The sequence below is a fragment of the Eumetopias jubatus genome, unplaced genomic scaffold, assembly GCF_037043125.1.
Source record: "Eumetopias jubatus isolate StellerSeaLion01/CBP00866 unplaced genomic scaffold, mEumJub1_p1.0 scaffold_5, whole genome shotgun sequence".
Lineage (NCBI taxonomy): Eukaryota > Metazoa > Chordata > Mammalia > Carnivora > Otariidae > Eumetopias > Eumetopias jubatus.
The window spans coordinates 58,121,051-58,148,927 of NW_028274811.1; the positions used below are offsets into that span (position 1 = coordinate 58,121,051).

Below are 27,877 nucleotides of genomic sequence, written 5' to 3' on the forward strand. Positions count from 1 at the left end.
TATGTAGTCACCACTCACTGCTTAAAAAGGAATAGATCATGAACAGGAGTTGAAGCCCCTAGTAGTTCCTTCCCTACATAAATCCCCTTTTCCTTTCTACCAGTGGGACTTCTTTCCTTAACTGGGAATTTATAAGCTTTTCTCTGTACTGTTACAATATTCCTAAATTATATTCAGTTATTTATTTGTTTTGGTATTTTGTGAGCAAGAGAGAGAGCATGGGTGGGGCAGGGAGGGAGAGGGAGAAGCAGACTTCCTGCTGAGCAGGGAGCCTGATGTGGGGCGGGGGGTGGGGGCTCAGTCCTAGGACCCTGAGATCATGACCTGAGCCAAAGGAAGATGTTTAACTGACCGAGCCACCCAGGCACCCCTATATTCAGTATTTTAAATAATTTAAAACTTTAAGCGGTATTCTAAGGTATGTATTTTTTGAAATCTTTTTTTTTTACTTGAGGTTTTTTGAGATTCATCTATTTTGAATGGGTAGCTCTTAGTTGATATATTTTCATAGTATAATATCCATTGTATGGATATTCCTCAAAATAATAATTTTCCTGGTGATGGGTGCTAATGGATTGTGGATTAGGCTGTCTTCAATTTTTTGTTAAAAATTTCTCCAAATATTTTTGTAAATACCTCCTTGTATACCGCAGAGAAACCCACAGAAATAACATAGGAGCTGGATTGTAGGATACATGCCTTTTCATCTTTATTCGAAATCCCCAAAATATTTTTCAAAGTGGCTGAAGCCATTTACACACTCACCAACAATGTATGAGTTCCTATAGGTCAACCTTCTGGCCCATGACACTGTTTAACTTCCTAATTCTACCATTCTGTTGCTTTTAATAAATGGCTGGGTGTGACATAGTATCTCATTGTAATTTAAAATTTTCCTGATTACTAAAGATTGAGCATCTTTTCATGCTTAATTTTCCTTCTCTGAGTTTCTTTTTCCTATCTTTTGCTGAACTTTCTTTTCTTTCTTTTTTTTTAAGATTTTATGTATTTGACAGAGAGAGACACACAGCAAGAGAGGGAACACAAGCAGGGGGAGTGGGAGAGGGAGAACAGGCTCCCTGTGGAGCAGGGAGCCTGATGCAGGGGTTTGATCCCAGGACCCTGGGGTCATGACCTGAGTCGAAGGCAGATGCTTAACAACTGAGCCACCCAGGCGCCCCCTGAACTTTCTTTTTGGTTGTCTTTTCACTGATTGTGAGGAGGACTGATGGTATGTCTTCAGGAAACTGGGTCTTGCCAAGCCGAAAGGTACTTAAATGAGTAATAAAGTCAGTGACGATGCAGTAGAGGCGCATGCTGAGGAGAGACATTAGGGGTTCTGGGTGCAGCTGGGTTTGGACAGCCCTCAGAGTGGGGGCACGTAAGCAGCTGCTGGAGGGGGGGTGTAAGCTGTGCTGGCAGATGGGGTAGCGAGGGCTTTTCCAGGGCAACTGCTTTTCTTCCTGACTTCTCACTTCCTTCCTGTTTGGGGGAACCTCTACACTCCCAGTCCAGGCTTCTGACAAAATTCTTGAAGCTGGAAGTCCCCAGAGGGGTGGCAGTCCCCAGCAGGGAGCATGGTGTGGTGACAGGCAGATTAGCCTGAACTACCCGGACTTCTTTCCGGATGATGTCTTTCATCGGCCGGACCTGTGCCAAGTTTTGATCTTGACTTCCCTCTCCGTTTAAATGCGGCCAAGCTGTGTGGGGGTTTTGGTCATTGCATTCCTGTTCGTTTTTCCCCACTTTTTTCCCCACTTGATTTCGCTGCTCTAGGTCCTACTCATGGCAGTGTCTGTTTTGTCTTTGCTAAATCTGTTCTTATCTATCCAGAAAGTAGACAAACCAGATGTTTGATTCCCCGCCCCCCCACCCCAAGGCCTAATTGGATCCTGTTAATTTTCCACTCAGAAACCTAGCGTGTGGTTGGTGCCTACAGGAAAGGAAGCGGGAGCGGGGGTGGGGGGTGGGGGGTGGGGGGTGGCGCATAACTTCCAAGGTGCTCTAAGGGACTCACCCCAGTCCGCCCAGCCTTCACGTTGTCTGCCATCGTACCTTAGCATTTTTACGTCCGTGCCTTTGCTTCTGTTATTTCATATGTCTGGAGTTTCTTCTCCCAAGCCAGTCTCTTGTTCTTCATGACCTGCTTGCCTTAATGGAGGCTTCCTTGATCTCCCCGCCTTGAAAACCAGAAGTACTTTCTCCTTTTCGTCTTTAAAGTTGGAGGGGAATATATCTATCAACCAGAACTGTGTATCTCCTTAAACTATCAAAAGTGAGTGATAGACATTTGTAGACCAACAAAGACTCAATGAGTTTGCCACCCATAGACCCTTTTTATTCAGAACGAAAAGATACAGTCCCAGTCGCACACTTAGGGCCCTATATTGCTAGCTTGAGATTAACTAAAGTGAAGGCTTTTATACCAGAGCATCAGCAAATGCTACAAAATAGGACTTTTTTTTTTTTCCTAGAGAGCCAACTCCCCTGAACGTGAATTGGTTACCCTGCTGCATGCATATGTATGTTACCCTGTATACACGTGTGTACACATGAACGTTCGACACACTCTAGAGATGGGATAGTTCAGACCGCACTGTCGGTCAGCAGCCCTTCCTCATTGGGTTGTTGGGTGAAGATGTGTGGTCAGAGTGGTAGGAAGTGCGTCTCTTCACATTCTTGTCCCATCCTCCTCTCCCTGTGGGCACTAGAATTAGGTTATCTCTGACCCCACCCTTTGCTTGCTTCTGTGACCTTGGCAAACTTCTTCACTTCCTGGAATCAGAGCTCATACACTACCTGGGGTCCGGGCATCTGCAGCTGCTCAAAGTTCACTCCTGGAAATAGAGAATCTTGGCTTGGTTACAGAGACATCAGTAAATGGTCTCCTGTTCGTGTTCATAGATGCTCTTTCGTAGATTGATGACATGTAGGCAGCAGGCTCCTGTGTCAGGAACAGAACTCTGCAAGGTGTTGCTACTGTGGATAGCACTGCTGCGGCTTTGCCTTGCTGGTCACTGCCTTGCATCAGCCCGCAGGGCTGGCAAGGAGAAGTGCAGCCGTTCTGCGGAGATAGTTGACCTGTCTTGGGCGTGGAAGCCAAGGTTAGATGAATGGGAGGGCAGCCTAAGAAGGAAAAGGGAAGCCAAGAGACAGGAAGCTAAGTGTAGGTCAGGACTAAAGGAGCTGGTAAATTGAGGCCCCAAGCTCGGTGGTGGAGGTGGAGGGTGCCTCCTGGGAGGTGGCACAGTGAGGCGGGCTTGGGAGGAAGTGGGTAGAGACAGGGGAGGCTGGGTCTTGGGAAAGGTCGACCAAACTTGCAGTACTGTCTCCTGGGCTCTGCCTCCCGTGGCAGCTTCCTGCTGAGCTGGGTCAGGCAGGGGACTCTTACGGTTGTGGAAGACAGTTGTAGGGTCTTTGCTGTTGAGCAGGAAAAGGGTATGTTCTAGGTCAGGTGTCACTTTGAAAATTCCCATACTGTCACTCAGTGGCCATCGCAGAGCTCCCGCAAAGGTCACTCCTCTGAAGGTGCCTAGCACAGTCCCTCGGGGAGAGCAGGTGCCTTGAGGAGTGTTCACAGGATCCTCAGATGTTCTCCTGGCAAAGTTTTAAAAGGCCTATGTAACTACTACCCTTTGGCTTCGTTAGATTTCCCACCTCCTTACAGTGAAGTGGGGCCATGTGACTAGCTCCAGCCAATGGGCTGAGGGAAAGTACTGTGTCTAACTTTCAGACTGAGGTTTTTAGAAACCCATGCCTGAGTCTCCTGTGACTTCCCCCCTGACTTTGTCTTGGCCTGGACTTCTAAGTAACCACGAGGAGGAATTGCTTAGGAAAGTCACCTGGAACCACAGTGAATTTTGTATGAATAAAAAAAAAATCTATTAGTAGGCCACTGAGATATGGGGTCTCTTTGATACCACAGGATAATTGAGCCTATTCTAATTCAGAGCTAAAATAGTGAAATGGATTTTGAGATTTAAATGAGAAAACATGTTAAGCTTCTCCCACATATCTAACATATTATAGGAGTTTTAACATGTCAGTTTTTTACCATCTTCTCAACTCTGGGCTCATTAGTGCAAAAAAAAAAGTAATATTTACATCCCAAAATTAAAAGAAAAAGTACATGAACTATTTTACCACATACCAATGAGATAATAAACTTCAGGTTTTTTTTTTTTCTTCCCCCAGCTTCTGAATTGTGATCAGAAGTGATTCAGAAGGTATTTCTCCTCCCATCAGAGCTCCTCTTCCTCTTTATTCAAAACTTCACAATCCCTGGGAGACTAACATACTGAGCTTACTCGATGGTTCCAGCAAAAACATCATGTTTTCTAAAGACATAAAATGCATGACAAAAAATGATCATAGTTGAAGAGCTTTACCAGTGTTGTCAATAACGCAAGGACTTTATTTCAGAATTACTCCAAATTAGTCATTATTTCCTTACATATAAGGAAAATGGAATTGACTTCCTTTTTAATGTTGATAATAAAGGCCCGTAAATGCTGCCTTTCAGGGCTTTTTTTTTTAAGATTTTATTTATTTATTTGACAGAGAGAGAGAGCGCACAAGCAGGGGGAGCAGCAGGCAGAGGGAGAAGCAGGCTCCCCACTGAGCAGGGAGCCTGATGTGGGGCTCCATCCCAGGACCCCGGGATCACGACCTAAGCAGAAGGCAGACGCTTAACCAACTGAGCGACCCAGGCACCCCTGCCTTTCAGGGCTTTTATCCCACCAAGAGACCTATGTAAAAAGTGACTTGACCTGTGTCCTGTCTAAATTCAGTTACATAAAAAGCTAAAATATGATAGGATCCTCTGGGCCTAAATGAATAGGAGACAATAATGAGAATTATGTTCATTAAGAGAATCCAACCATTTGTGTGCCAAGAGTGATTACACTGTTTCATGGGATTTGTTCTAAAGAGAGATTTCATCAGGAATGTATTATGAGCTCTCCATCAACACACACGCACACACACACACACACACACGCACACACCTATATAACTACTTGGTGCACATCTTGGTTATTTGTGAAATTAGATAGAAATGTATTGGTTAAGAGTGAACTGTTTTTTGGACAGTCTGTACCCTTCTAGCAGGGATCCTTCCCCCTGTCCCGTAGCCTTCCAAAGTGAGTCACTTTATTTTATTCCTTTTAAACTTTATACTACATATTTCATTGATTTTTTTTTCTTCCCCTGGATGACCCCTTTGGGAGTCAGTTTTGCCAAAGGAAACGCATAGCCTTGTTGGAGGGGCACTTAGGTGTGTGATGGGGGCGGTGAACCCAAGAGGGATCACAGGGACCGTGGGAAGATATCTTAGATAGTCAACATGATCTTACTGTATCAGATGGGTTTTACTTCTTAATTATTAACTTTTTAGTAAAATTCTGGCAGTTACACTGCTTTTGAAGGACCATGTCTGTTTCAGAAATAAACACTGTGTCCCAGTAGAGCTGGGGTGCTGGGTGGGCTGCTGAGTCCCGGTGACACAGGAGGCCTGGTACCGCTGGTTTCTCAGTGGAATCATTCTTAGGGCTGTGCGTATGTGGTGGGTGCTGGTATCAGCAATAACACTCTGTAGGATATTGTTTTGTTTAAAGGAAAGAAGCATAAGATCACATGTTCTTCTACTTGAAGATAGCAGTGAAACACTGAAGGAACTCGCCACTGGTCCATGGGCTCAGGCACTCGAGGCCCCATGTTGGTATGAATTGTGCCAGGCCTCCTACAAGGGTCCACTGGCCAGAGGCTGCCTCACCAAGCAGAACCCAGCACCGAGGACGAATAGCCTCTGTTGAGCAGTCATTGGAGGGCTTTGAGCTGTCTGCTGGCTGGGTTGGCGAGAGGCCAAAGCCCCCAGCATCATTGCTTCACATGGTGAAGCCAGGGTTGAGGGATCAACCTTAAAGAGAAAAAGAATGTCACCAATTCAGTCATGTTTGGAAGAAAATTCACACCATGCCTACCACGAATTAAGCACAGAGAAATGGGAAGAAAGGAGAAAGGGAAATTTTTAGTTTTCAAAATTATAATTTAAAGGGGCGCCTGGGTGGCTCAGTCATTAAGCATCTGCCTTCGGCTCAGGTCGTGATCCCAGGGTCCTGGGATTGAGCCCCGCATCAGGTTCCCCGCTCCACGGGAAGCCTGCTTCTCCCTCTCCCCCTCCCTCTGCTTGTGTTCCCACTCGCTGTGTTTCTCTTTGTCAAATAAATAAAATCTTTAAAAAAATTATAATTTAAAGAAAGTTCTGCTTTTGTTAACTGATAAAAGCTTCCTCTGGCCCTTGATTCATTATTGAGTTACCTCTGGTCCTGTGATTTTTGTATGTTTATTGAAGGTGTTCCGTGTGACTGGCAGGGGCCAAACTAGTATGTAGAATGCAGGATAAGCTTCCAAGTGGTAGCAAAATGACTGCTTCCTCTTGGAGAACAGCAAAATTGGATCCTTAGGGGTGAGGTCAAGACTCTCAATAAAGTTACCTAGAAAGAGTCACTTTGAGAAATCCAAGCAAAGTTATTACAAATAATTGCTCTGTGCTTGGAGCTGAAGGCAGTTAGATGGTGTTGGCCACTGAACACCTAAGCTCATTCCTGGACTGAGTCATGGGGCGCAATTTGCATCTTGTGGTCATAGTATGGGCTTCCCCAGTTTATTGGAGGAAGTGCAATTCAAATGAGTTTATTCATGGTAAATATGGGTAAGAATTAGCTGTCTATGCCTCATATGAAGCATGAAGGTAAGAAAATTAACAAGTAAATAGAGGAACAGTTCTTCAAATGTTTTAGCTTTCACATTTGAGAAAAACCTTTACTCGAGATGTTAGAATAAGAACTGTCTAGCAAAAAAGAAGTGTCTAGCATGGTACTGAGCACATAGTAGGTGCTCAGAAAATAATGATGATTGGTTTTCTCCCTTAAAGCAGTACTTGCTTATTATAAAAATCCATATACTTAAAGTAAAAACCTGAAATCCGCTACTTAACATTTGATGATCTCCTCCAGGACATTTTCAATGCACATATAAATGTGTATGTTCTTACGCAAAACTAGGATTATGCCATATATGTTTTTTAAACTGTCTCCGTGTCAGTAAATTGGATCCTTGTAGTTAGTGTCTACAAAGTAGCATCATGTAATATCCTAAGTAGGGAAGAATTTGTCAGTTCTTATAGTCTGACTTGACACATCTAACATGTTGTCGCTTATTTAGCAGGTCTCTTCAGCGGAGGTGCGCATTGGGCCCATGAGACTGACACAGGATCCTATTCAGGTAGGCCTCCATTATTCGTGGGCCTTTGTTTCTGGAGCACCCGATTATAGGAGCACCCTCAGAAGGGTTCCTTCAGTACCACAGCAGGTAACCAGCCTTGCCCCTACAAACACACCTATGTGTACTTAAATACTGTGTACATATGCCTCTGTGTAAATGCTTGTTTCTATTAATGCCATACTTGAGGAATCAAATTGTTTCCTTGAGGACTTAACCATTGCCCTGTTGGGAGCATAAATACAGTAGGTAGGGTGCATGGTGGGTTGGGACGTAGAGCAACTATTCCACCAAAAAACTGCCCTGCTCCACACCGTGCAGCAGCCAGAAAGGGAAGAAGCTGTGTGTACACATGGCACGGCATGTGCCATGAACCGCAGTTGGACGTGAATCTTGGCTCTAACAGCCAGGTGGCAGTGTGATCTTCCTTGCTTGATTCCTCTACCCAGTGCCCTGTCCATAAAGTAGAGATAATCCCCCTCTCTCATGGGGAACTAGGAGTCCAGTGAAGTTGTATTGAGTGCCCAGAAGACTGCTTGGCAGTGGGCCGTCTCAGTAAATGACAACTGTTGTTGGCTGGGTCGAAAAGATGACAGGAGGCTCCCCTTTCTTGTGCCCTGTGACTTGAGCCAGGCTGTGGTCTAGGCTCTGTAACACGGTGGGAGCTGGCTGTAGGAAGAGAAGGCCGGGTGCTTCTGGCCTTCACTGCACTGTAATAATGTCGGCAACTTGACAACTGTCCTCCCTACAGCCCTCAGCATCCAATGGCCCCTTCAGAGAAACATGGTTTGTACCCTTTTAAGTAGAAAGTGCTTATTGTTAAATCCCCATCTGCATGCACATCTTCCTGATAGGTCTAAATAAGTGAACCTTCTCCCTATAAAAAAGTAGCTTGTTAACACCTGGAAGCATGTCTTGTACTGGGGGGTGAGGGGGAGTGAATAGCAGAAAAAATGTAAGCAAACCAAACATGTAGTTGAAAGTGAAAAACCAAACAAGGAAATGTACTGTTTGATTTATGAGCAAATGGAAAAAAGAAAATGTTTTATTGTTGCTTAGGAAAGGAAATACAAATCTAGGGGAAGGAAAAAAAGAAATTTAAGCTTGGGAAAATTTGATGAAAACAAATTTAGGAGTAGAGGGAGAAAAAAGAATTTACTAAAATAAACATTAGCCACAACTATTTGTGTAGAATACAAACAAGTGGAAAATTCCAGTGATCATTCTGGGGGCATGTACTTTGTTCTCCATTTTGAATAAAGGCAACGACAAAGGATCTAATAATAGCGTTTATTCCCAAAGCAATTTCCTGAATATTTCTTGAGATTAGTGGAGTTTTAGATCAATTAGTTTAATTTACCTTAATTTTTGCCCCGTGTTGTACTGGAAATTAATGATCATAAGGATGTCTCGTTCCTTTAAAAAAATTTAATTTGTCAAATCATAAAGTATTTCAAATATTCATAAAGGTACATAGGTATAGCCGTACCACTTTCATCAAATATTAACAGTATACTTTTTCTATTTGAAGTTTTGGGTTTTTTTTTTTCCAGAAACAAAAGATTACCCTTAATTATCCTTCTGCCCCCCCATCCTCTCCTCCCTAGAAGTAAGCACTACTTGGAAATTTATTATGCTAGATGTTTGCATACTTTATATATGTATGTGTCCATTCATAATAATTACTTTGTTTTGGGGTATTTTTAAGCTTTATTTGAAAGGCATCAGGCTACAGGCATCATTAGGAAATTTTTCTTTATTCAACATCATTTGCTGTCGTATGTAAGAGTCTATCCCCTAATGTAAGGTCACAAAGATACACTGCTTTGTTGTCTTCAAGGAGTTGTTTTTTTTTTTTTTAAGATTTTATTTATTAGAGCATGAGAGGGGAGAGGGTCAGAGGGAGAAGCAGACTCCCTGCTAAGTGGGGATCCCGATATGGGACTCTCTCCAGGGACTCCAGGATTATGACCTGAGCTGAAGGCAGTCGCTTAACCAACTGAGCCACCCAGGCACCCTCTTCGAGGAGTTTTAGCTCTTACATTTAGCTCTGTGGTCCATTTTGAGTTAATTTTTGTGTATGGTGTGAGGTAGGACTTCATTCTTTCACATGTGGATGTTGTTGTTGCAGCACTATTTGTTAAAAAGAATATTCTTTCCCCATTGAATTGTACTGGCACGTTTGTCAAAAATTAACTGACCATAATTGTGAAGGTTTACCTCTGGATTCTCAGTTCTCTTCCATTGGTATATATGTCTGTCCTATTCCAGTACCACACTGTCTTGATTGCTGTGCTTCAAAGTGTGAGTCCCCTAAGTATTGTAATAAGTCTATAAATCAATTTTGCAAGTATTACCGTGTTAACAATTTTGTCTCCCAATTTGTTAATGGAGAGGTTTTTTCCCTTTCTTTAAATTTTCCTCTTTCCATAATGTTTTATAGTGTTTAGTGTATGTCTTTGATATTTGGTTATTATTCCTAAAATATTTTATTCTTTTTGATTCTATGCCAAATGGAATTATTTCCTTAATTTCATTATTGGGTTATTCATTGGTACAATGTATTTTTATCTTGCAACCTCCTGAGCTCCTTTATTAGCTCTTGGACTTTTTTGTGGATTCTTTAGAATTATCTACAAGGTCATGCCATTAATTCTTCCTTTCCAATTTGAATACCTTTTACTTCATTTTACTTGCCTAGTTGTTTTGCTAGAAACTGCAAAACAATGATGTGTTTAGTTTTTTGAGAGATTTCCATATGTCCTCTCAAAATGGGTTGTTAATGTTCTATACTCCTACAAGCAATATGAGAGTTCTGGTTACTCCAAATCCTTGATGATAATGTTGAGCACTTTATTGACTTATTGCCCATTCTTTTATCTTTTGTGAATGTTTGGCTAAGTCTTTTTATTTTTAATTGGATTGACTTTTAAAACATTACTGAATTGTAATTCTTCATATACTCTTTTCATAAGTGCTTTGTCAGATTTTGAGAATACTTTCTTCCAATCTGGTTCTTCTATAAATTTTCTTAACTTTGGCTTTTAAGCAAAATTTAATTTTGATGTAACCTAATTAGTCTTTTCTTTGAAGGTTATTGCTTGCTGTATCCTCAGAATCTTTACTTACTCCCAGGTTGAAAAGATAATTTCTTAGTTGTTTTTTTGTTGTTGTTGTTTTTGTTTTTTGTTTTTTTTTAAACTACTGTTTAACAATTTTAGCTCTATCATCAATCTCAAGTTCATTTTGGGGTATGGAATGATGAGGTTTCAGCTCATTTTTTATCCTCATATTGATTCTAATTCTAGCCTCACTTGCTGAAAAGACTATATGATCTTCCATTGAATTTGATGCCTTTGTTACTGACTCTTTGTTGCAACTTGTTTGGTCAATAATGTAAACCAATTTTGAAAATAATATTCAACAAAAAGCTTTTAAAGATGTATCTCTATTTGAATAGGAAATTCTATATACATGAATTAACTGAACCTTACTAATTATGCTATTCAGACTATATCTTAATTTTTTGACTAATTTTTTTCAGTTTCTATGGCAGTGGCTATGTTGTTATCAGTATCTGCTAATACTTGATGTTTTGAGTCTGTGATGTTACTATGTATTCTTAATTATATATTCCCGGTGACCCTTTTATTATGGGGTGTCTTTTTAAACTTTTTCCTTACATTGTTTTATCTGTTAGAAGTGTTGCCACACCAGCTTTTCTTCGTTAACTTTTTTCTAGTATGTTTTTGCTGTTCATTTTCAGTTTTTCTTTATAACTTCATATTAAATATGCCTACTTAAGCAGCACATACCTTTTATTTTTCCAAAATCTGTTCTGATTTTTTGTCTTCTAATAAGTGAATTCAGTCTAGTTACTTGAAGTGTGATTACTGATACAATTAGTCTTATATTTTCTATCTTCTTAACCTTTTTTTTTTATATTTCTGCTTTATGTCAAACTGGCAGTGTTCAGAATTTTTTTTTTAAGTTATAGGTGGTGTTTCTTTCTTTTCTTTATCTTTTTGGTGGTTACCCTTAAGTAATTTTTTAATACGCGTGCTTGCCAGTCAAATTTTATAACAGAGATACTGTATCCTGTCATATCAAATGTGATCTAGTCCTTGGTAGGATTTAAATTCCCATTAACAGCTCTATGCTCCATTACTAAAAAAACAATTGTCTATAATTTTGGATTTATTTTTAGCTTTTACACATAGGCTATGAAATAACAAAAGGAATACTGTGAACTCATCACCCAATGCGACAGCTGGAATGTTTCTAGTGCTACTGTGGACCCTGCCTGATTCCCATCACATGAGTTTGGCCCAAAATGACAGCAGATTCAAGTGGTCAACAGTCCTTGAGTGAGGGAAAGAATATGGTTTTTAAAAAAGCTCACAAGCTCTACTTAGATCTAAGGATGCCATTCCTACTTGGTCGTATTGAAGCGTAGTTTCATTGACCCATCCAGAAAACAATCGACAGAGCACCTGTAAGTTCAAGGCTCCATAATGTGCTACAAGGGAAGAGAGGCTGCACACGGCTCCCTGACCATCCAGAGGGGTCTGCTCAGTCCGTTCTATTATTTGTAACACTCCAACTTCAGGGACAGTGACACCTAATTAAGTGTTTTTGTGCTTCTGCTACTGATACTGCAACTATCTTAGAAAAACCATACTATGTCCTAGAGCTTTTGTATTTGTATTTGGTTTTCCCCCTGACCTGGCAAAAAATATCTATTGGGAGTACAGTGGCATGCTGAAAATATTAATGAGCTACATCAACCAGAGTCCTTAGGGCTGGGAAGGTACTTGTTGATAAGAACACTTGAGGATGGGGTTGCTTTTGAGGGTGCATTTCTAAGTTCACAAGGGGGAACTTGCTCCCATGTCAGGACATGTAACATGGGGCTCTGCACGCCCTCAGGGAGCTGGCAGGAGCAGTGTGAGAAGTGGAATGGGGCGGGGGGTATTGGAGAAACGTACAGCGTGGTATCATAGAGGGCATCTCTCCCGGGTGAGTGGCTGTGACTCATAGTAAAAGTCCTGTTTTCCAGTCTTGGCAAGAAAATTAAAAATAGGGGAAATGTTATAAGGCAATAGATTCGTATCAACGTTTCAAAATGGAGTGGCCTTTCCTTCATCAATGCCTCGAGGATATTTACTTGTTGAGTGTGTAGAATTGATGTGTTTCTGCTTCGAGTGCTGTCCTCCTCTCCCCTCTCACTCCAACTGGGCTTTTCAACTGGATTTGCAAATGATACTCAGAGCTGTGGTCTAAGCTTTTCCTACCAAGGCAGTGCTTAGCTTTAAAATTTTATTCTTTCATGTTATATGGATGCAGATGGTCTGGAACTGTTAAATATTGGAGCTCCTGTGGCCTCATGGGGAGCTACCCTTACATACCCCATCCTGTCTGTCCTTAGCTACTGCCAAGTCATAGCCTCCACCAAGCCCAGCCAGTTCCTTGGAACTACAGAGTTGGTAGGAATTTTGGTCCCATATTTTGTAAAAACAAAAGTAAATTAACATGATTACACAGGCTGTGGAGTCAGGCTGACCTCAGTTCAAATACTGATAGTTGTGTGGCTATAGGTGAGTCTCTTATCCATTCCAACCCTTTGTTTCCAGATTTACAAATTAAGGGATAGTTCACATCTCCAAGAATTATTAAAGGGTTATTGAATAAGATCCTGTGTTTGAAGTATTTTCAGTATAATGGCTGCCCTTAAATTCACATCAAACTGTGGCTGTGACTAGCATCACTTTCTAGGGACATTCACGGAAAGCTTTCAAACCATTTGTTCCTACGAATTTCACCTCCCCCCCAGATTGACAATGGTTTAGTATGTGGATACAACTAATAAAATCTATACATGTGATCTATTCTAGAAACTGTTAGCAAGATTTGCTTAAAGCCAAACCAAGTATTTTGAAAAGTGATGCAAAGTAGTAGACATAGGGAATGCATGTGGAGATGTGTGGAAGCATTCTTACGGATAAAAAATACCGATAATGAATGTTTGTTCTTCAGGTTGAGGAGAAGTTAGTTTTATCTTCATGTTTTTCGTAATTAGCCTTCACCAGAGGAGAAAGAGTTACATTCTGATTTGATTATCCAAGACCGATTATTGCTCTCCTCAAAGATATTCTTCAGCATTTGTTGATTAAAGTTGTCAAAGGACTGGTTATAAGGATTTCCAGCAAACAAGAGAACCTCCACTGGAGCCATGGCAAGCTCACTGAAGGAGGAGTTGGGAGATGGGGATCCAGCTGTGCTGCTGCTTGGCTTGGGGAAGGTGTTGTTCTCATTTATGGAATGGGGGGTGATGGATCACCCCCAGAGTCCCTTCCTGCTCCAGGAAGTCCAGAGAGTCCTGGCCTCTGTTCTTGTCATTGCCACTAGGCTACCCCCCTCCCCCAATTCCCTGTGGTCTGTGTTACCCCTCTGCAGCTGCTCATACCAGACCACTGTACTTGATTCTCTTAGCCCTGCCCTGGATCAGCCCTTACTTCATCATTGTAGCTAGGATGGAGAGATGAATAAAACACTGTGGCTGTAACAAGGTTTAGACAGTACTCTCTTTGCAGGAAGAAAGAGGCCTTGCGTGGAGTTTGGGGTCTTGGTAGTTATGTTTGAAAAGCAGTAGAGGTAGCCCTTGCTTTGTACAGTCTTAATATGTAGAGATTTCAGAGTTGAGATAAATCCTACCAGATCCCCACAACATGTTTTAGATTGCAATTACATTAGTGTACTAACTGAGCAATTGCAGTGAATATGGGTTCTCTTGCTAGCACGTGAGTCCACACACCACTATGCTATTAACAGATGTGTAGCCCCATCAGTAACCAATCGCATCGCCTTTTTAAAAGTCTTCATGATTGGTCTTTGCCACCTGTTCTTCCATTCAAGCACAGACAGCAAAGTGTATAGCTGTTGCCATCTGGTCTCTCACATGGCGTTATACGCAAATAAAGCATCAAAAGAGGGAAGTAACCAACAGAGATGAAAGTGCATCAAAGAAATGCAAAGTAATAATGCCAGAGGGAAGTTGAAGTGGAATGTAAATGAGGTTAGAGAAGGGAGAGCTGACCCTGAGGATGTTCATACTGTCACACTGAGGTATTCTAGATCTGCGGCCGGTAGTTCAGCTTGCAGTGATGGTCAACATCAGTGAGGAAAGTGGTTGTGGTGAAAAGAATGAAATGTCTCAGAGGAAGTAAAAAAACTATGTTAGTTAATGGAACTCAGGGGGATATTTCATGGCATTGAAAGTAGGGAGGACAAAATATTGGATAAAACACTGGAGCTGACCCAGGCTTAGGGCTTTCTGATACCCCAAGGCATCAAAAAGATGCTTACACTCTGTATCCTTAATTTATCCAATTTGGAGAAGGCATACCCTGTTGAAGTTACCCTTAGTTCTTTCTAAAAAGAAAGTATTTTAATTTTCAGTGTTTCTAATGTTTTAATTTACAGTGTCCTGAAAAAATGTTTTACTTTATTTCATACAGTTAAAACCAACAAAAAGTTTTCGTGTTTGGAAAAAATTTCTAAGGTCCTAGGACATTCATTTTTACCATTGTTTAAGATTGCCTTTTGTGGTGGTTTTTAGAGTCTGGCCCTACCACATGATGCAAGGATTGCCTATACTTGTGTTCTGATCCTGGACAGGACCCAAGTAGACCCAGATCTATCCCAGAAGGAAGGTGTTGCTTCATTGTCCCTGGCTTCATCCCAGATCAGATTTTCTACTCTTTTGATATGTTTACAGCAGTGTGGTTAAGTTGATATAACAAAATTGTTTCCTTCTGCCCATTCCCTTGTACCTAGATTCTTGTCTGAGCATCATGTGTGTACCCTGGTGTGATCACCACTCCGTAGTGCACTTATTGTGTTTATCTTTACTTGTCTCATCTGCTTGCTTTCTAGGGATGGAAACTAGACTATGTCCATTCCTATCAGCTTTTTTTGAGATTGGCCTCAGTGAATGGCCAATAAATATTTAAAAACAGCCACCTCTGACAAACTAAGTAGTGATAAATAGGAAGTTAAATACAGGGAGGGACTGTAGTGCTTACGGTCTTTTTGGTTTTGTTCTTTGGCTGCAAGTAAGAGCTGCCTTAGACAACCAAGTAAATAAATGAATTAAACATATTTGTGCAGTTTTTTTTTTTCTTTGTAGATTTGAAGGAGGAATTGAGAAGCTGTGCCTTACAGAGTGTGGCTGTGGGCCATCTCTGAGTACCTTGACAGCAGGAGTTGAAGGCTTTTATTGTCTCTACTATCACCGAGCCACAGGTCTCAATTCCCAGCTTTTGTGTCTCTTTTGTTCAAATTCCAAATTTCTGTAAACAGAGTATCATTAGCCCAGCTGTGCTGGGAGATAGGGACGGGGAGTCCAAGCCTGGTTACATCCAAAAATGGTAATTACTATAGTACTTTAAAATGTATATATTTTTAATTCCTGTAGCTTTTTCACTTAGGAGTTGAATTATTGAACACTAGTTTTTCTGATTTTTTATAGATGGGAAGAATATTATTTTTAAAATTTTTACTCTAATTCCAGTTAGTTAACAACCAGTGTTAGATTTGTTTCCAGTGTACAGTATAGTAATTTAAAAGTTCCATACATCACCCTTAAATGGGAAGAATTTTAAATACTATCTAAAGAAATTCTCTCATGAGTGCTTTTATAATATAAAATAGTCCTGTTCTAAAATGTAGATGTTATTATTCAGGTACAGTGAGGCCAACAGATCAGGAAAGCACTGTGATTAAATAGTCTGTCGCTCAGAGGAGGGGCCACGCCTTGCCGTAAAGGACCACACACACAGAGAGCACCAGTGTTGGTCAGGAGGCAGAGAGAGCAAGGGGAAAATATGGCCAAGAGCCTCCCCTGTGGCTTCTGTGGGAAGGAATGGGTAAGGGAGCGTGAGCAGGTGTGGCTGGTATGAATCATTCCATGGGAATCTGGGGTATAGCTGTTGTCTCTAGTTGGTTGGTACTTGGCCCTGGCGGGATGAGGGCAGGTGGAGAGTGGTTCCATGCATTAAAGCATGATAAAAGATGGGGTAGGAGTATGGGCTTTGCATTGGTTTGCCTTCGAAGGGTGCTTTCCTAGGCATGTCTCCTGCTACCTCTACAAATTGGCCAACTCTCAGAAGCAGTCTCCACAGGGTCAGCAAGGCTCCAGATGTCAAAGCATCAGAACTATAGAAAAATAACAAGACCTGATGAAGAGAATTTCTCCCTTTGAGTCTGTTGTGAGTTTTCATGTGAAATCTAGTTTAAGTTCCTGAAATGGCCTTACCTTGATGTAACCCTCTGCTGTGAACTAGACTTTCCCTGTCACCCTCCCCTCTGTCACACGGGCTTCCTTATAGTTCCTTGAACGCGTCAGGCACTCATCCGACTGTAGGGGCCCACAGAACCATTCCTTTGGCTACGAATACTTGCCCCTCAGGTAGCAATTTGACTTCCTTTTTGTTTCCTTCCTTTTTGTTTGCATCTGTTACTTTGTGAGTGAGGCCTACCCTACTTAATGCGGCAGTCGGTACCCACTCTGGCTCCTGCTTACCGCTTCCTGTTTGTAGGTAGCACCTACCACTTTTAACATGCTGTGTCATTTGCTTGCTTATTATGCGTGCTGTTGCTCCCTCTCCAGTGCAGGGGGTCTCCACTCTGTTCATCAGTGTACTCTAAGCAACTAAAAACAGTTCCTGGAACATAACAGGTGCTTGGGAAATTTTTATTCAATAATAATATTTTTCCAAAAGTGGTACACCCTATTCTGAGGATACATAAGGAATATGAGATTAATCTGTAGCAATGTCCCACATGGGAACACAATTGTGTTCTTACTGTATTGGTCAATTATTGAGGCCAAATGGTATAAAGGAAACCTAAAGTGGTGAGATTCTCGTTCAGCAATCCCTCATTTAGCCAGCCAGATGACAGAAGGAATTCTCTCACCTTTGCTGACTTTGAGGCTCTGTATATGGAGTTTTTCTTGTTAATACCATAGCTGCCCCAAGTCGAGGGCCAATGACTTCACACACAAACCAGTTGATTCTACCTGACTTTTTCATTGTAGCTCTTATTTCATCTGAAGGCTTTCTTTTCATTATCAAATCCACAGGGCGATGCCCTTCAATTCCCTTGGAAGAGCCACTCTCACTTCTTCCTGGAAGTTAGCTCTGTGGTCAAAAACTCTTAGAAGCACTCTGGACTGAGGAGTGACAGACCAGGATGAGCTCTTAATAAGTCTGGCTGGCTGCCTTATGTGTTATAAGGGTATGATTTCAAGCCATGTGCTAGGAAGAAAATGGCAAAATCCTGCTGAAAAATATCTCTTCTGGAAACGTGGCATTTGGGAAACAGGAAATGATTTAAACAAATGTAAAACAAATGACATGATATATTCAGATATGTAATGATGTTGAGCTATTGGGGAGGTTTAGGTATGAAATGGTATTGTGGGGGCAACCCCCTTTGGTCCCCTCCCTCCTTGGGAGCTTTGTCCTATCACTTTGCTATTGCTCAGTAAATGTTGCTTTGCTGCCCCCCCCCAAATGGTATTGTGGTTTTTGTTTTGTTTTTAAGATTTTATTTATTTGTCAGAGAGAGCACAAGCAGGGGGAGCAGGCAGAGGGAGAGGGAGAAGCAGACTTCCCACTGAGCAGGGAGCCCAATGCGGGGCTCCATCCCAGGACCCTGGGATCATGACCTGAGCCGAAGGCCGATGCTTAACCGACTGAGCCCCCCCAGGCGCCCCTAAACAGTCTTTATCTTCAATAGATTCGTGCTGTTGAAATGATGTGATATGCAGGCTTTGCTGCAAACTAATGTCAGAGTCGAGAAGTGGGCAGGGATGGAAATGAAGCCAGACTGGCCCGGAGTTAGTTTATTGCTGACGCCAGGACATGGGTGCAGTAGGCTTATTAGACTGTTGTGTGTATTTTTCAGTATATTGCCAATTCTCGATAAAATATTTTGAAAATGTAATGGTTGGACAGTTTGTCTTTCTGAATTTAAATGAAACACATTTTATATTTCATCATCAAAATGATACTGGTTGGAACGCCTTGGTGGCTCAGTTGGTTAAGCGTCTGCCTTTGCTCAGGTCATGATCCCAGGGTCCTGGGATCGAGTCCTGCATCAGGCTCCGGGAGCCTGTTTCTCCCTCTCCCTCTGCTCTTCTTCCCCACTCATGGTCTCTCTCTCTCTCTCTCTCTCTCTGACAAACAAAATCTTTTAAAAAGAAAAGAATGATACTGGTTATTGGTTTAAAGGTTTTTCTTGTTGAGGAAAAAGAAAACCCTTCTGTTGCTAATTCTTTAAACTAGCAGTGGATGCTCAAGAACATTCAATGCTTTATCCATGTCTTTGAGATAATTAGGTGTTTCTGTTGGACCTCTTATTTGTAATAATAGTAAAACCCTTTTGTGTTTTGCAGGAAACGCTACAGGTAGTTAACCTTTACCTCACCAGCTATTTACTGAGCAGCTAGTAAGTGGAAGCTTGGTGCTGAGCACAGCAGTGGGGGTGGAGGTAATTGGGAACATAGCAGGCAGTTCCTTGTGGTCCTGAAGCTCAATCCCAGTGGAGAAGATAGATCATGATCAAGCAAATAAATGAACCAGTTCAGGTGGTGGTAAGGCTGTCTCTGGCTTTCCGCCAGAGAATTGGGCGCTGGAGCCCAGGGGCTGGTGAGGGCAACCAGGGTGAAGTCTGGTACCTTCTTTCCAGTGGGGCCACACTTCTCAATGAGGCAAGAAGAGACAGGTTTTCCTTAGTTTAGCTCCATCACCTTCTCCTTGCATGGTCATTCTTTCCAGAGTCCAGCATGGGTTGGGTATTAGAATGAGTTTTTGAAGTTGCTTTGAGTTCCTTCCCTTTCCTGTGTCTTTAAAGGGATTTAATTGCTAAGATCAGAGAGTTGACCTGCAGGTACTGAGAGGCCAACACCACCTGCACTGAAACCAAACATGTGTATGTAGGAACCATAGTCCCAGCTGTGTTAATTATCCTGTTAATAATTTCACTGCTTAGAAGGGGAAGAATGAAGGGGAGTAAGTCGGAGGGGGAGACGAACCATGAGAGACGATGGACTCTGAAAAACAAACTGAGGGTTCTAGAGGGGAGGGGGTGGGGGGATGGGTTAGCCTGGTGATGGGTATTAAAGAGGGCACGTTCTGCGTGGAGCACTGTTATGCACAAACAATGAATCATGGAACACTACATCAAAAACTAATGATGTAATGTATGGTGATTAACATAACAATAAAAAATTATTTAAAAAAATAATTTCACTGCTTAATATACTTAACAACAAAGCCAACTGGGAAATTAAAAATGAGTAACAACCCCCCCAGAATGACTGAGGACCTACTCGTGCTCGTGTAGGTCTCACAACTAGCTAGCGTGGCGCATCTGACCGTGGAGAATCTATAGCACAAAGGGATGAAATACCTTGTTCAGACACACACTGGAATCAGTCGGAGGAGCTGGGGTTTAAACCCAGGTAGTTCCTCTCTAGATGCCGCATTTTAAACTTGTCTACTGTAGGCTCATGTTTAATACAGCCTGTAAGGATGATGATTGCTTGTAAGATGCTTTTTTTGTATTTCAGGTTTTGCTGATCTTTGCAAAGGAAGATAGTCAGAGTGATGGATTCTGGTGGGCCTGTGACAGAGCTGGTTATAGATGCAATATTGCTCGGACTCCAGAGTCAGCCCTTGAATGCTTTCTAGATAAGCATCATGAAATTATCGTAATAGATCACAGACAAACTCGAAACTTTGATGCAGAAGCGGTGTGCAGGTACCTTTCCTAATGGAATATGCTTGTTAAACGTTCACTTAATAGCCTAAAATGACTGTCACTTAGAGATGTCTTTAGTTCCATCCCAAGTATTTCTAAAATGTGTGTTGATGCTTCTAAGCAGTCTGTGCAGATTTCTGTGATGAAAGCTATAGCTCCTCCTATAGATTTAGTTCACCTTTTCTGTTTTTCCACATTTGAGTTCCAGTGAATTTAGAGGTGTGATCTGGGTGTCTCTGAAAATGTCAAGGTGTTTTTCCCCCCAAGTATTGCTCATATTTCACACACACACGCACACACACACACACACGCACGCAAGAGACATTAAAATTCACACAGTTTTTGTTATACAGATGGGGTTTGGATTTAAACCAGATATTTTAATCTCAATTATTCTGTCCCAAAATGAACATCGGAAATGTGTGAAATACACATGTCGCCCTGCCTGACACAGATGGGTAGATTCTACAGCGGTTGGGGAGCACAAGCAGCTACTTTACCACAGCAGAAAATCTTTCAGGGATCCAAATGCCCCACTTGTTTACAGAAATGCTTGCACTCCAGAGGGAAAATGCATGCCTGTTCATAAATAAATGCAGTCATAAGAATTTTCTGTGGATGAACTGATCCATTTAGCAGAAGTGGAATGCTTTGAAGCTAGACAGCAAGAGGTCACTAATTAAATGCTAGACCAGCACAGACTCCAATTACATATGGAGCTGGAATTTTCTTGAATATTAGTAAGTGAAATGAAAGGTAAGGAAGTGGCTTCTTAGATCCTTTGGCACCCTGACAAGAAATGATTGGATTAAGAGACATTTCTCACCATAGGCATTGCCTTGTTATTTTTTGATCCTTCTCAGGTTCTCAAAGAATTTTTCTTACAGAACCTATTTTAAAATGTCTTACTGGCCTCAAATAATCTTACTATTGTGCGTAGAAATATTTTCTTTTTAAATTATTATAGATATGAATAAGTGTATCATAAAATATTTGGATGGTACTTTCAGTATTAAGAAAAGAAATACTAAGAAATATTTAGTAAGAAATACTAAGAAAAAAATACTTTTTCTTTTTAAATGATCCAAAGGATAGAATTCGGTCCTTTATAACTAGATCTACTTTTGCTTGGTCTTGACTTAATTTTCTTAAATGATTTTGTAGTAGAAACACCACTGTCCTTTGTGTATACATGGAATGATTTAAGACAAGTTTCAGGTATAAAAAGAAATTCTTTTTATTCAGGTGAAGAAAGATTAGCAGATAAGCTTTACAATCTTCCTTGAATATAAAGAAATGTAGTTTTTTTTTTTTTTAATCTAATGTACTTGTATCTTAGCTGCACAGAGAAACAGTGGGGGATCTGTGTAGGTCAGAAGCCAGGTCGTGTATCAGGGGGTGTGTTTACTGACTCTTACTTATTATGTTCAGGGAAGCCAGATTCCTGAATGCATGGCTGCCAGTACATGCCCCCCCAAAATGAGTAAGGGACACACTCCTGGCAGATGTACATTCATTACTGTCATCCATGGTCCAAGATCCCTGGATTTTTGAGCTAGACTGGACCTTAACATGCTTCCTTGGACCTCCACCCACCGATTGCAGTCCCCCTTCGTCCTCTCCACCAGGAAGAGGTCTGAGTCTCTCTGGCTATACCAGTTCCTTTGGAGGAATGAGAAAGAAGAGATAAGCAGCAGGAAGCAACCCCCAAAATGAAAGCCAGTTTCAAAAGAAGCTAAGGGAGCATGGGCTCCAGCCCAGTTACGTTCTTCACAGTGTTTGCACCTCTTGAGGCCCACTCCTCAGAACGTAGCCTTGCAGTGTAGCCTTGACTTCTCTTGTTGGGGTGGAAGAGGTTGCACAAGGCTGAGAGGTGCTTAGTATTTCCCTAGACAGTAGGGTGCACCTCGGACTTGCTATGCATTTTTTTCATTAGGTGGTAACTGGTATTTCTGCTGAGAATTCAGTAGGCTCATAGGTTAAAAAAAAAAAAAAAATGGTACCTTGGCCTCATTAAGACCTGTGCTATGGGGTGGCTGAATAGGAAGTAGTCTGTGCTAGCCTTAATAGGGGGTCTTGACTTGCTCTTCCTGTCCCACAGTGAGTTAAGGCGTTGAACTTCAGGAGTTTGTTCAAATACCATTTATCTACCATGGGAACCTTTACTTCCCAGGAAGACGAGAGCTGGTCACTTTCCTGAACCTCCCACCCACGTAGAGTGAGATCTCAAGGAATAGGAAATTGGGAAATTACCTTTTTTGAGAAAGGTCAGGAAATGTGAGAGTTGAAGGAAATGAAGCAATACAAGCTGGCTTTTTCTAGGGGAGCAGTAGTGCAAATATGTTGTAGTGCAGAAGAGCTGAAATGCCAGTAGCTAGAAAGATCAACAAATACATGTTGTTTCACAAATTACTCAAGAGCAGCCTTGAGCCTTCTGTTCTTAGAGATGATGGTTCTCTTCCCAGGGATCTCAAAATACACAGAGTCCAGACAGAGGAAATGGGTCAAAACAAGCAGGCTTATTTGTACTAAGCTTCAAGTATGTGGCTCTTTATTAATAGTTCATTCCATTCACGAGCCCTGACCAGGATAATCCAGAATCAGAGCTGCGGCATACAATAGCACATGTTGTAAGAAGATGCACGGACCTCAAAGTTCTAGATCCTTACGTAGTCTAATCCTATTAAAATCCTAGGGAATAAACGACACACAAGTGGTCATAGGACAGCGGGGATCAGCAGGGACCATGGCTGCACTGCAGCATTGCCCAACCCTAGTTTGTGACCCACTCGCTGAAAGCGTTTCAGCACAAACAACAGTATGACCAAAACAAATTAGGCGGCTCTTTGTATCGCTCTTATGAGTTTCAACCCGAATTGGTATGTCCAGCTGCCAGTGAGTATTTTAGTTTTTATTATAAGGTCATCTTTCTGAGCTATCTACTATTTTAAAAGATGCAGAGCAATTAGCTCCCTAAGTACAAACTGATAACTGAAGATCTGTGGGACTGCCCGTTTCTTTGCGGAGTGGAATTTCAGTCAGAAAACATGGAATTTAAGTGGAATTTGCCAGTTTTTGAAGTGAAAAATTGGCAGATCTGACCCATTGGACAGCTGCCCAGGCGTTTAAAAACAAAACAAAACAAAACTTTTTTTTTTTTAAAGGAAAAACAGATTGTCCTAATCTTCAAGGGCATCTTTCTCTGTTGTCTTTACACGTTTCCAGACTTTCTCTTGAGAGAAAGATTGGGTTTTGTGCCATTTTTCAATGTGAAGTTTCCGCATTTGTTCATTGTAACAAAGCCCAGATCACCTGGTTTGACTTGGAGCCTTCTCATTGCAGGTCGATCCGGGCCACAAATCCTTCCGAGCACACGGTGATCCTGGCGGTGGTTTCACAAGCGTAAGCCCCTCCCCCACCCCCCATCCCCAGTTGGCGGTGGTACTGTTCATTCTGAAACATGTGTCTGACGGAATCCAGACTGTGAGCCAGCAGGCAGTGGGCATGCCCTTGGCCCCACAACACCAACTTTAGATCTCACTTTGTGGGGGGTGTCCTTTGTGTTGCAAGGTTCTGGATATATTTAGGTTTCTCTCTGTCATCCTTAACCGCTGTTAACCCATCCTAGTACGCATGAGGAGAAAATGGGTGCTCGTTGCATGCTAGAAATGAAGAGAAGATCTGAGGGAGATGTCTGGGGAGAATTTGTTCCCGCTCCTCTTTTTTCTTTGAAGAAAAGAGGTAGGAGACTTCTTGTTTTTCACTGAAGAAGAAACAAATTACAGCATGAGCAGAGAGAAGCACTAAATACACTGGAAGGAAAGGATTGTATAGTTGGGGTCAGGACTGCTCTGCGTCTAGAAGCAGGGCAGGAGGATGTATGCCCATGCCGGAAGGCAACAGAAGGGGGATGGGGCTGTGGGTGCAAGACGGTGGGATGAGAAGCTGTTCTGCTGGGTTTGTTGTCTGAAATGGCCACCGCTTAGGATGAGAGACCTAAAAGGAACAAACGCTGCTGGTACAAGCTGCGGTCATTGGAATCCTTGCAGTGTCAAAATTGTTGTATTCGTTTAGTGGCCATCCTTCGCTTTGGAGAGAAGAAGGCCTTTGATGAGGGCCTAGGGCCCTACTGGACTTGGCCCCATTGTGGGAGCTGGCACAGATTCTGCGACAAGCCGGCAATGGAGACAGGAGAGTTGAGGTCTCCCCCAGGCAAGCCTGGCCCAGGGGAGATTTGAAATCCTGCTTATTGGTACAGGAAGAAATCGTGGCTACCAAGTTTTACCCCAACCAAAGACTCTTCTTACCTACTGTTTTTAAGAACCGTGTTGCTTCACTTGATTCCTACCATGGGCTCTGGGCCAAGGAAAGGAAAGAAATCATTCCCATTGGTTCCTGATCTCATTATCCTGGTGGGACATGGGGTCTCAGGTGGAATGAGTGAGGGGGACCAAGGTATATTTAGCCTTCCTCACCCCCTTGTATTTTGTCTTGAGGGCACTGGGAGGGGTTACTAGAGTGTCCCGAGTCTTGTGCATGGATTCCAGGAGTATACCAGGCCACACGCCATATTCCCCAAGGCTGGCTCATTCCACGAACCCACAAGGGAAACCCAATTTTTTTTTTACTCTGGTCATGTAGCAGAAATGCTTACAAATCTTTGACAAATAAGGACTTGCTATGGCTTGTTATTTTCCACCCTTCCCCCCCCCGTTTTTAAAATAAAATATTTTGTATAGATACAGAACAATAATAAAATGAATGCTGAGTTTGTGCAGCCCAGCTTGTGAAATAGAGTCAGATTTTTTTTGTGTCCCTCCTCATTTACCGGTAGAAGAAGGTAGAACGTGGAGTTCCTGAGTAGGAGGAGCAAGGGGGACTGCTTTTCCCTGTAGGGAAGGTGTGAGCTATGGGGAAAGCCAAGCCCCAAACAAGCCCCAGGATTTCCCTCCATGTTCACCTGCTCCTCCACCTAGTATCTTTTATTCCATTTTCCAGGGTATGTCCTCCATGTTATTTGCTGGCTATCTCAGCGATGCCCTTTCTCTCTTATAACGATGGAAGCAGAAATGTAGCATGTCTTTATGATGAGCAAACATTGTACCCAAATGAAGTTCTGAGACCCGGCTGTAGGCTTAGTGTAGGAAACCTTCCTGTGAAATGAGGGATGATAATCCATTTTTTTTCCTCTCTTTTTCCTGTCTGACGTGGCATTCCTGATGACCCTTCTTCTGCTTTTGGCTTTGGGGTGCTGTAGTCTGTAGTGCCAGGTGTCTTCCTCACACTGAGAGTTGGACCTAGCCAGGTCTTGGGGTGGGAGGAGTGCTTCCGGAAGGTTTGGGGACAGCATAAAGGACAGTGGTGTCTGGGATGAGCATTGGACCTACCTTGTCCCATCCATTTGTTGCAACTTTCAAGGGCAGCCCAGCGTTGGAGATGGCCACTCATGTGGACCTGTGGTGATGCTTTCAGGCGCACTGCTGGAGTTTTCTCTACTGTTTATGTTCTTTTTTTTTTTTTTTTTTTGCATCTGGAAGGCAGATGTGGGTCCTGGAAGGCAGGGGCATCCCGTGGGCACGTGCTGGTCAGGAATCCACTGTTAGAGTGAACGCCATGCCTGCCTCATTGTTCTCTCCATGTTTCAGTGTGAGGAACGCTGGTTTGTATCTGCTGAGTGACTGCATTTTCTGCTTTGCTGCAGGTCGGGTGACCGTGAAGAGGCCTCAGTCCTCCCTCTCCTGCACGCAGGCTTCAACAGGGTACGTACGTAGGAGGGGGCTCAGCATCTCTGCGGTACGGACACATCACCTGTGACTCTCGTGTGACAGCGCAGCCATAGAGCCGCACAGAAGCTTTAGAGAGTTGAGCTCCAGGACCGTGAGGGAAAGGAAATAACTGTTCTCGCAGGAGGGTAACAAGCAACTGCTAGTCCAGCTTTCTCCTTCATAACTTCCCGCGTCCTAGTTACCGAATTGTAATGACCTAAAAACGCATCTTCCTATACCAGGTCAAAATTCTGTAGCAACCTCACTGAAATGAGTCCCGCCTGTGAGATTCATTATACATATGTGAGTATTAGATACAGTTGAGTCCACCAAATTGGCACCCAACGTTCTGTGTTCATCAGGGCCTCGTCAGGGCTTAGATGCCGTGGCTTTCGCATCTGTGAACTCCTGGTTTAGACCGTCACTGTCAGCAACAACAAGGTCTTCGAGTGACAACTATAGGAATAACACTGACGTTCAATATGAAGCTCAAGATGGAGGACTCCAGGGGTCATGTCACCAAGACAGAGACACGGGTTGTTCCTGGTTTCACTCCTCACAAGAACAAGACGCTGCTGAGAGAATCACTGGACGTGGAGGTGAGGCTGACGCACCCCCTGCCTCACAGAGACCAGGCAGACTGTGTTAGTGGGGTGAGGGAAGCAGTTCCACACTGACCCGCATGGCCTCCCCCCGCCACTGCAGCTCCACACAGAGAGGTCTCCCCTCCTCGTCTAGTGGAAAGGGACCTCAGTGGTGACAGCGAGCTCCGCACCCTAGCAGTCTGGGTTGCTTTGTGGGAGCCCCTACTCTGATCTTGCACCACGGGGATTGCAGGGGAGTGTGTGTGGCTCACTAACTGGGAATCTGACCCCCCCACTGAGAAGGGGGTGAGCCGGCAACAACCAGCACCTGGATGCTCTCAGACCAAGTTCATACCTGCAGTGCCGCAGCAGCTTCCCCAGGCAGTGGTTTCGCCCATCTGCAGAACCACGTCACAGGTACGACCAGGGAACTCTGCGGAGTGCAGATCTACCTGATTTGGAGCCTCAACTGAGGAGTTTCGCTGGCCCTCTAACTGGTTGCCTGGGCAAGGAATGGAATCACAGCCCCGGCTGCTCTGGAGGGTGTCTTCAGGCCCTGTCTGACCCGAAGGGCTGGCAACAGCTCCGGAAAGCAATACAGCCCAGTGGCTCAGGTGCCAAGAGGGGGGCATGCAGAGCTGATGGTCCCCAGAGTCAAGGCCATACCCGGCCTGGAGTGTTTGTGTGCTACATACTTGGCACAGGCAGAGGGATTAATTCATAGCCAAGGCTGAGGGTAGCTCCCGGCCTCCCCCAACCTGCGGAGCCTGTTGAGAAAATTGAGAGTAGCCTGGAGTGACCCCTCCCCTTCTTGCCCAGGCAGGGAAGGGGAGACACAGCCACACTGGCTCTGGAGGGTGTCTTCCATCCCATTCTGCCCAGAATGGCTAGGGATATCTCCTGGAAGCCCTGTGGCCCAGCAACAGTTGAGCGGAGAGTCAGGCCAGAACTGATCATTTGCATAACAAAGCCAGTGGCCCTATTCCGTCAGGGAACTTGCCAAGCAGGTCTGCTTGAGTTAAGACAAAAGGGTTCTATTGCTTTGGAGATGCTTCCCCCACTGTGCTGAGGCAGGAAATGCCATTCATAGCCCCACTCATCACTGAACACAGCCTTTAGCCTGTCCAACCAGCGAACCGAACCAGAGCTTACAGGAAGCTGCAGAGTCCTCTCGGCAGCCCTACATACAGGGGTACTTGAACAGAGAGTGTAGAGCAGAACTGGAGGCTTCACCTGACCGGGAAATTCAGTGCACACTCTGGCCTAATTTGGGTCGCTAAAAAATGAGCTATGCAGACCTTGGATCCCTTCCTGCTGCCCTGCCAGGGCTGGAAGGCTAGTTCCGAGGCTCATCTACTACGGAATATGGTACCCAGTTCTGACCATCTAGGAAGCCTGACCAGAAATTTCAGTCAACTG

The 27,877-nt window shown here is 43.2% G+C and overlaps 1 protein-coding gene across 3 annotated transcripts in view; it reads left to right on the forward strand.

The window, feature by feature from the left end:
- PDE8B (phosphodiesterase 8B) overlaps nucleotides 1-27,877 on the forward strand; it is a 212,045-nt gene that overhangs the window by 106,585 nt on the left and 77,583 nt on the right. For all 3 annotated transcript variants that reach the window (XM_028114580.2, XM_028114581.2, XM_088023357.1), the window contains exons 2-5: nucleotides 7,225-7,284; nucleotides 19,919-20,109; nucleotides 23,452-23,511; nucleotides 25,811-25,868. In XM_028114580.2, coding sequence (XP_027970381.1) covers nucleotides 7,225-7,284; nucleotides 19,919-20,109; nucleotides 23,452-23,511; nucleotides 25,811-25,868 — 369 coding nt within the window. The remainder of the gene's footprint in view (nucleotides 1-7,224; nucleotides 7,285-19,918; nucleotides 20,110-23,451; nucleotides 23,512-25,810; nucleotides 25,869-27,877) is intronic.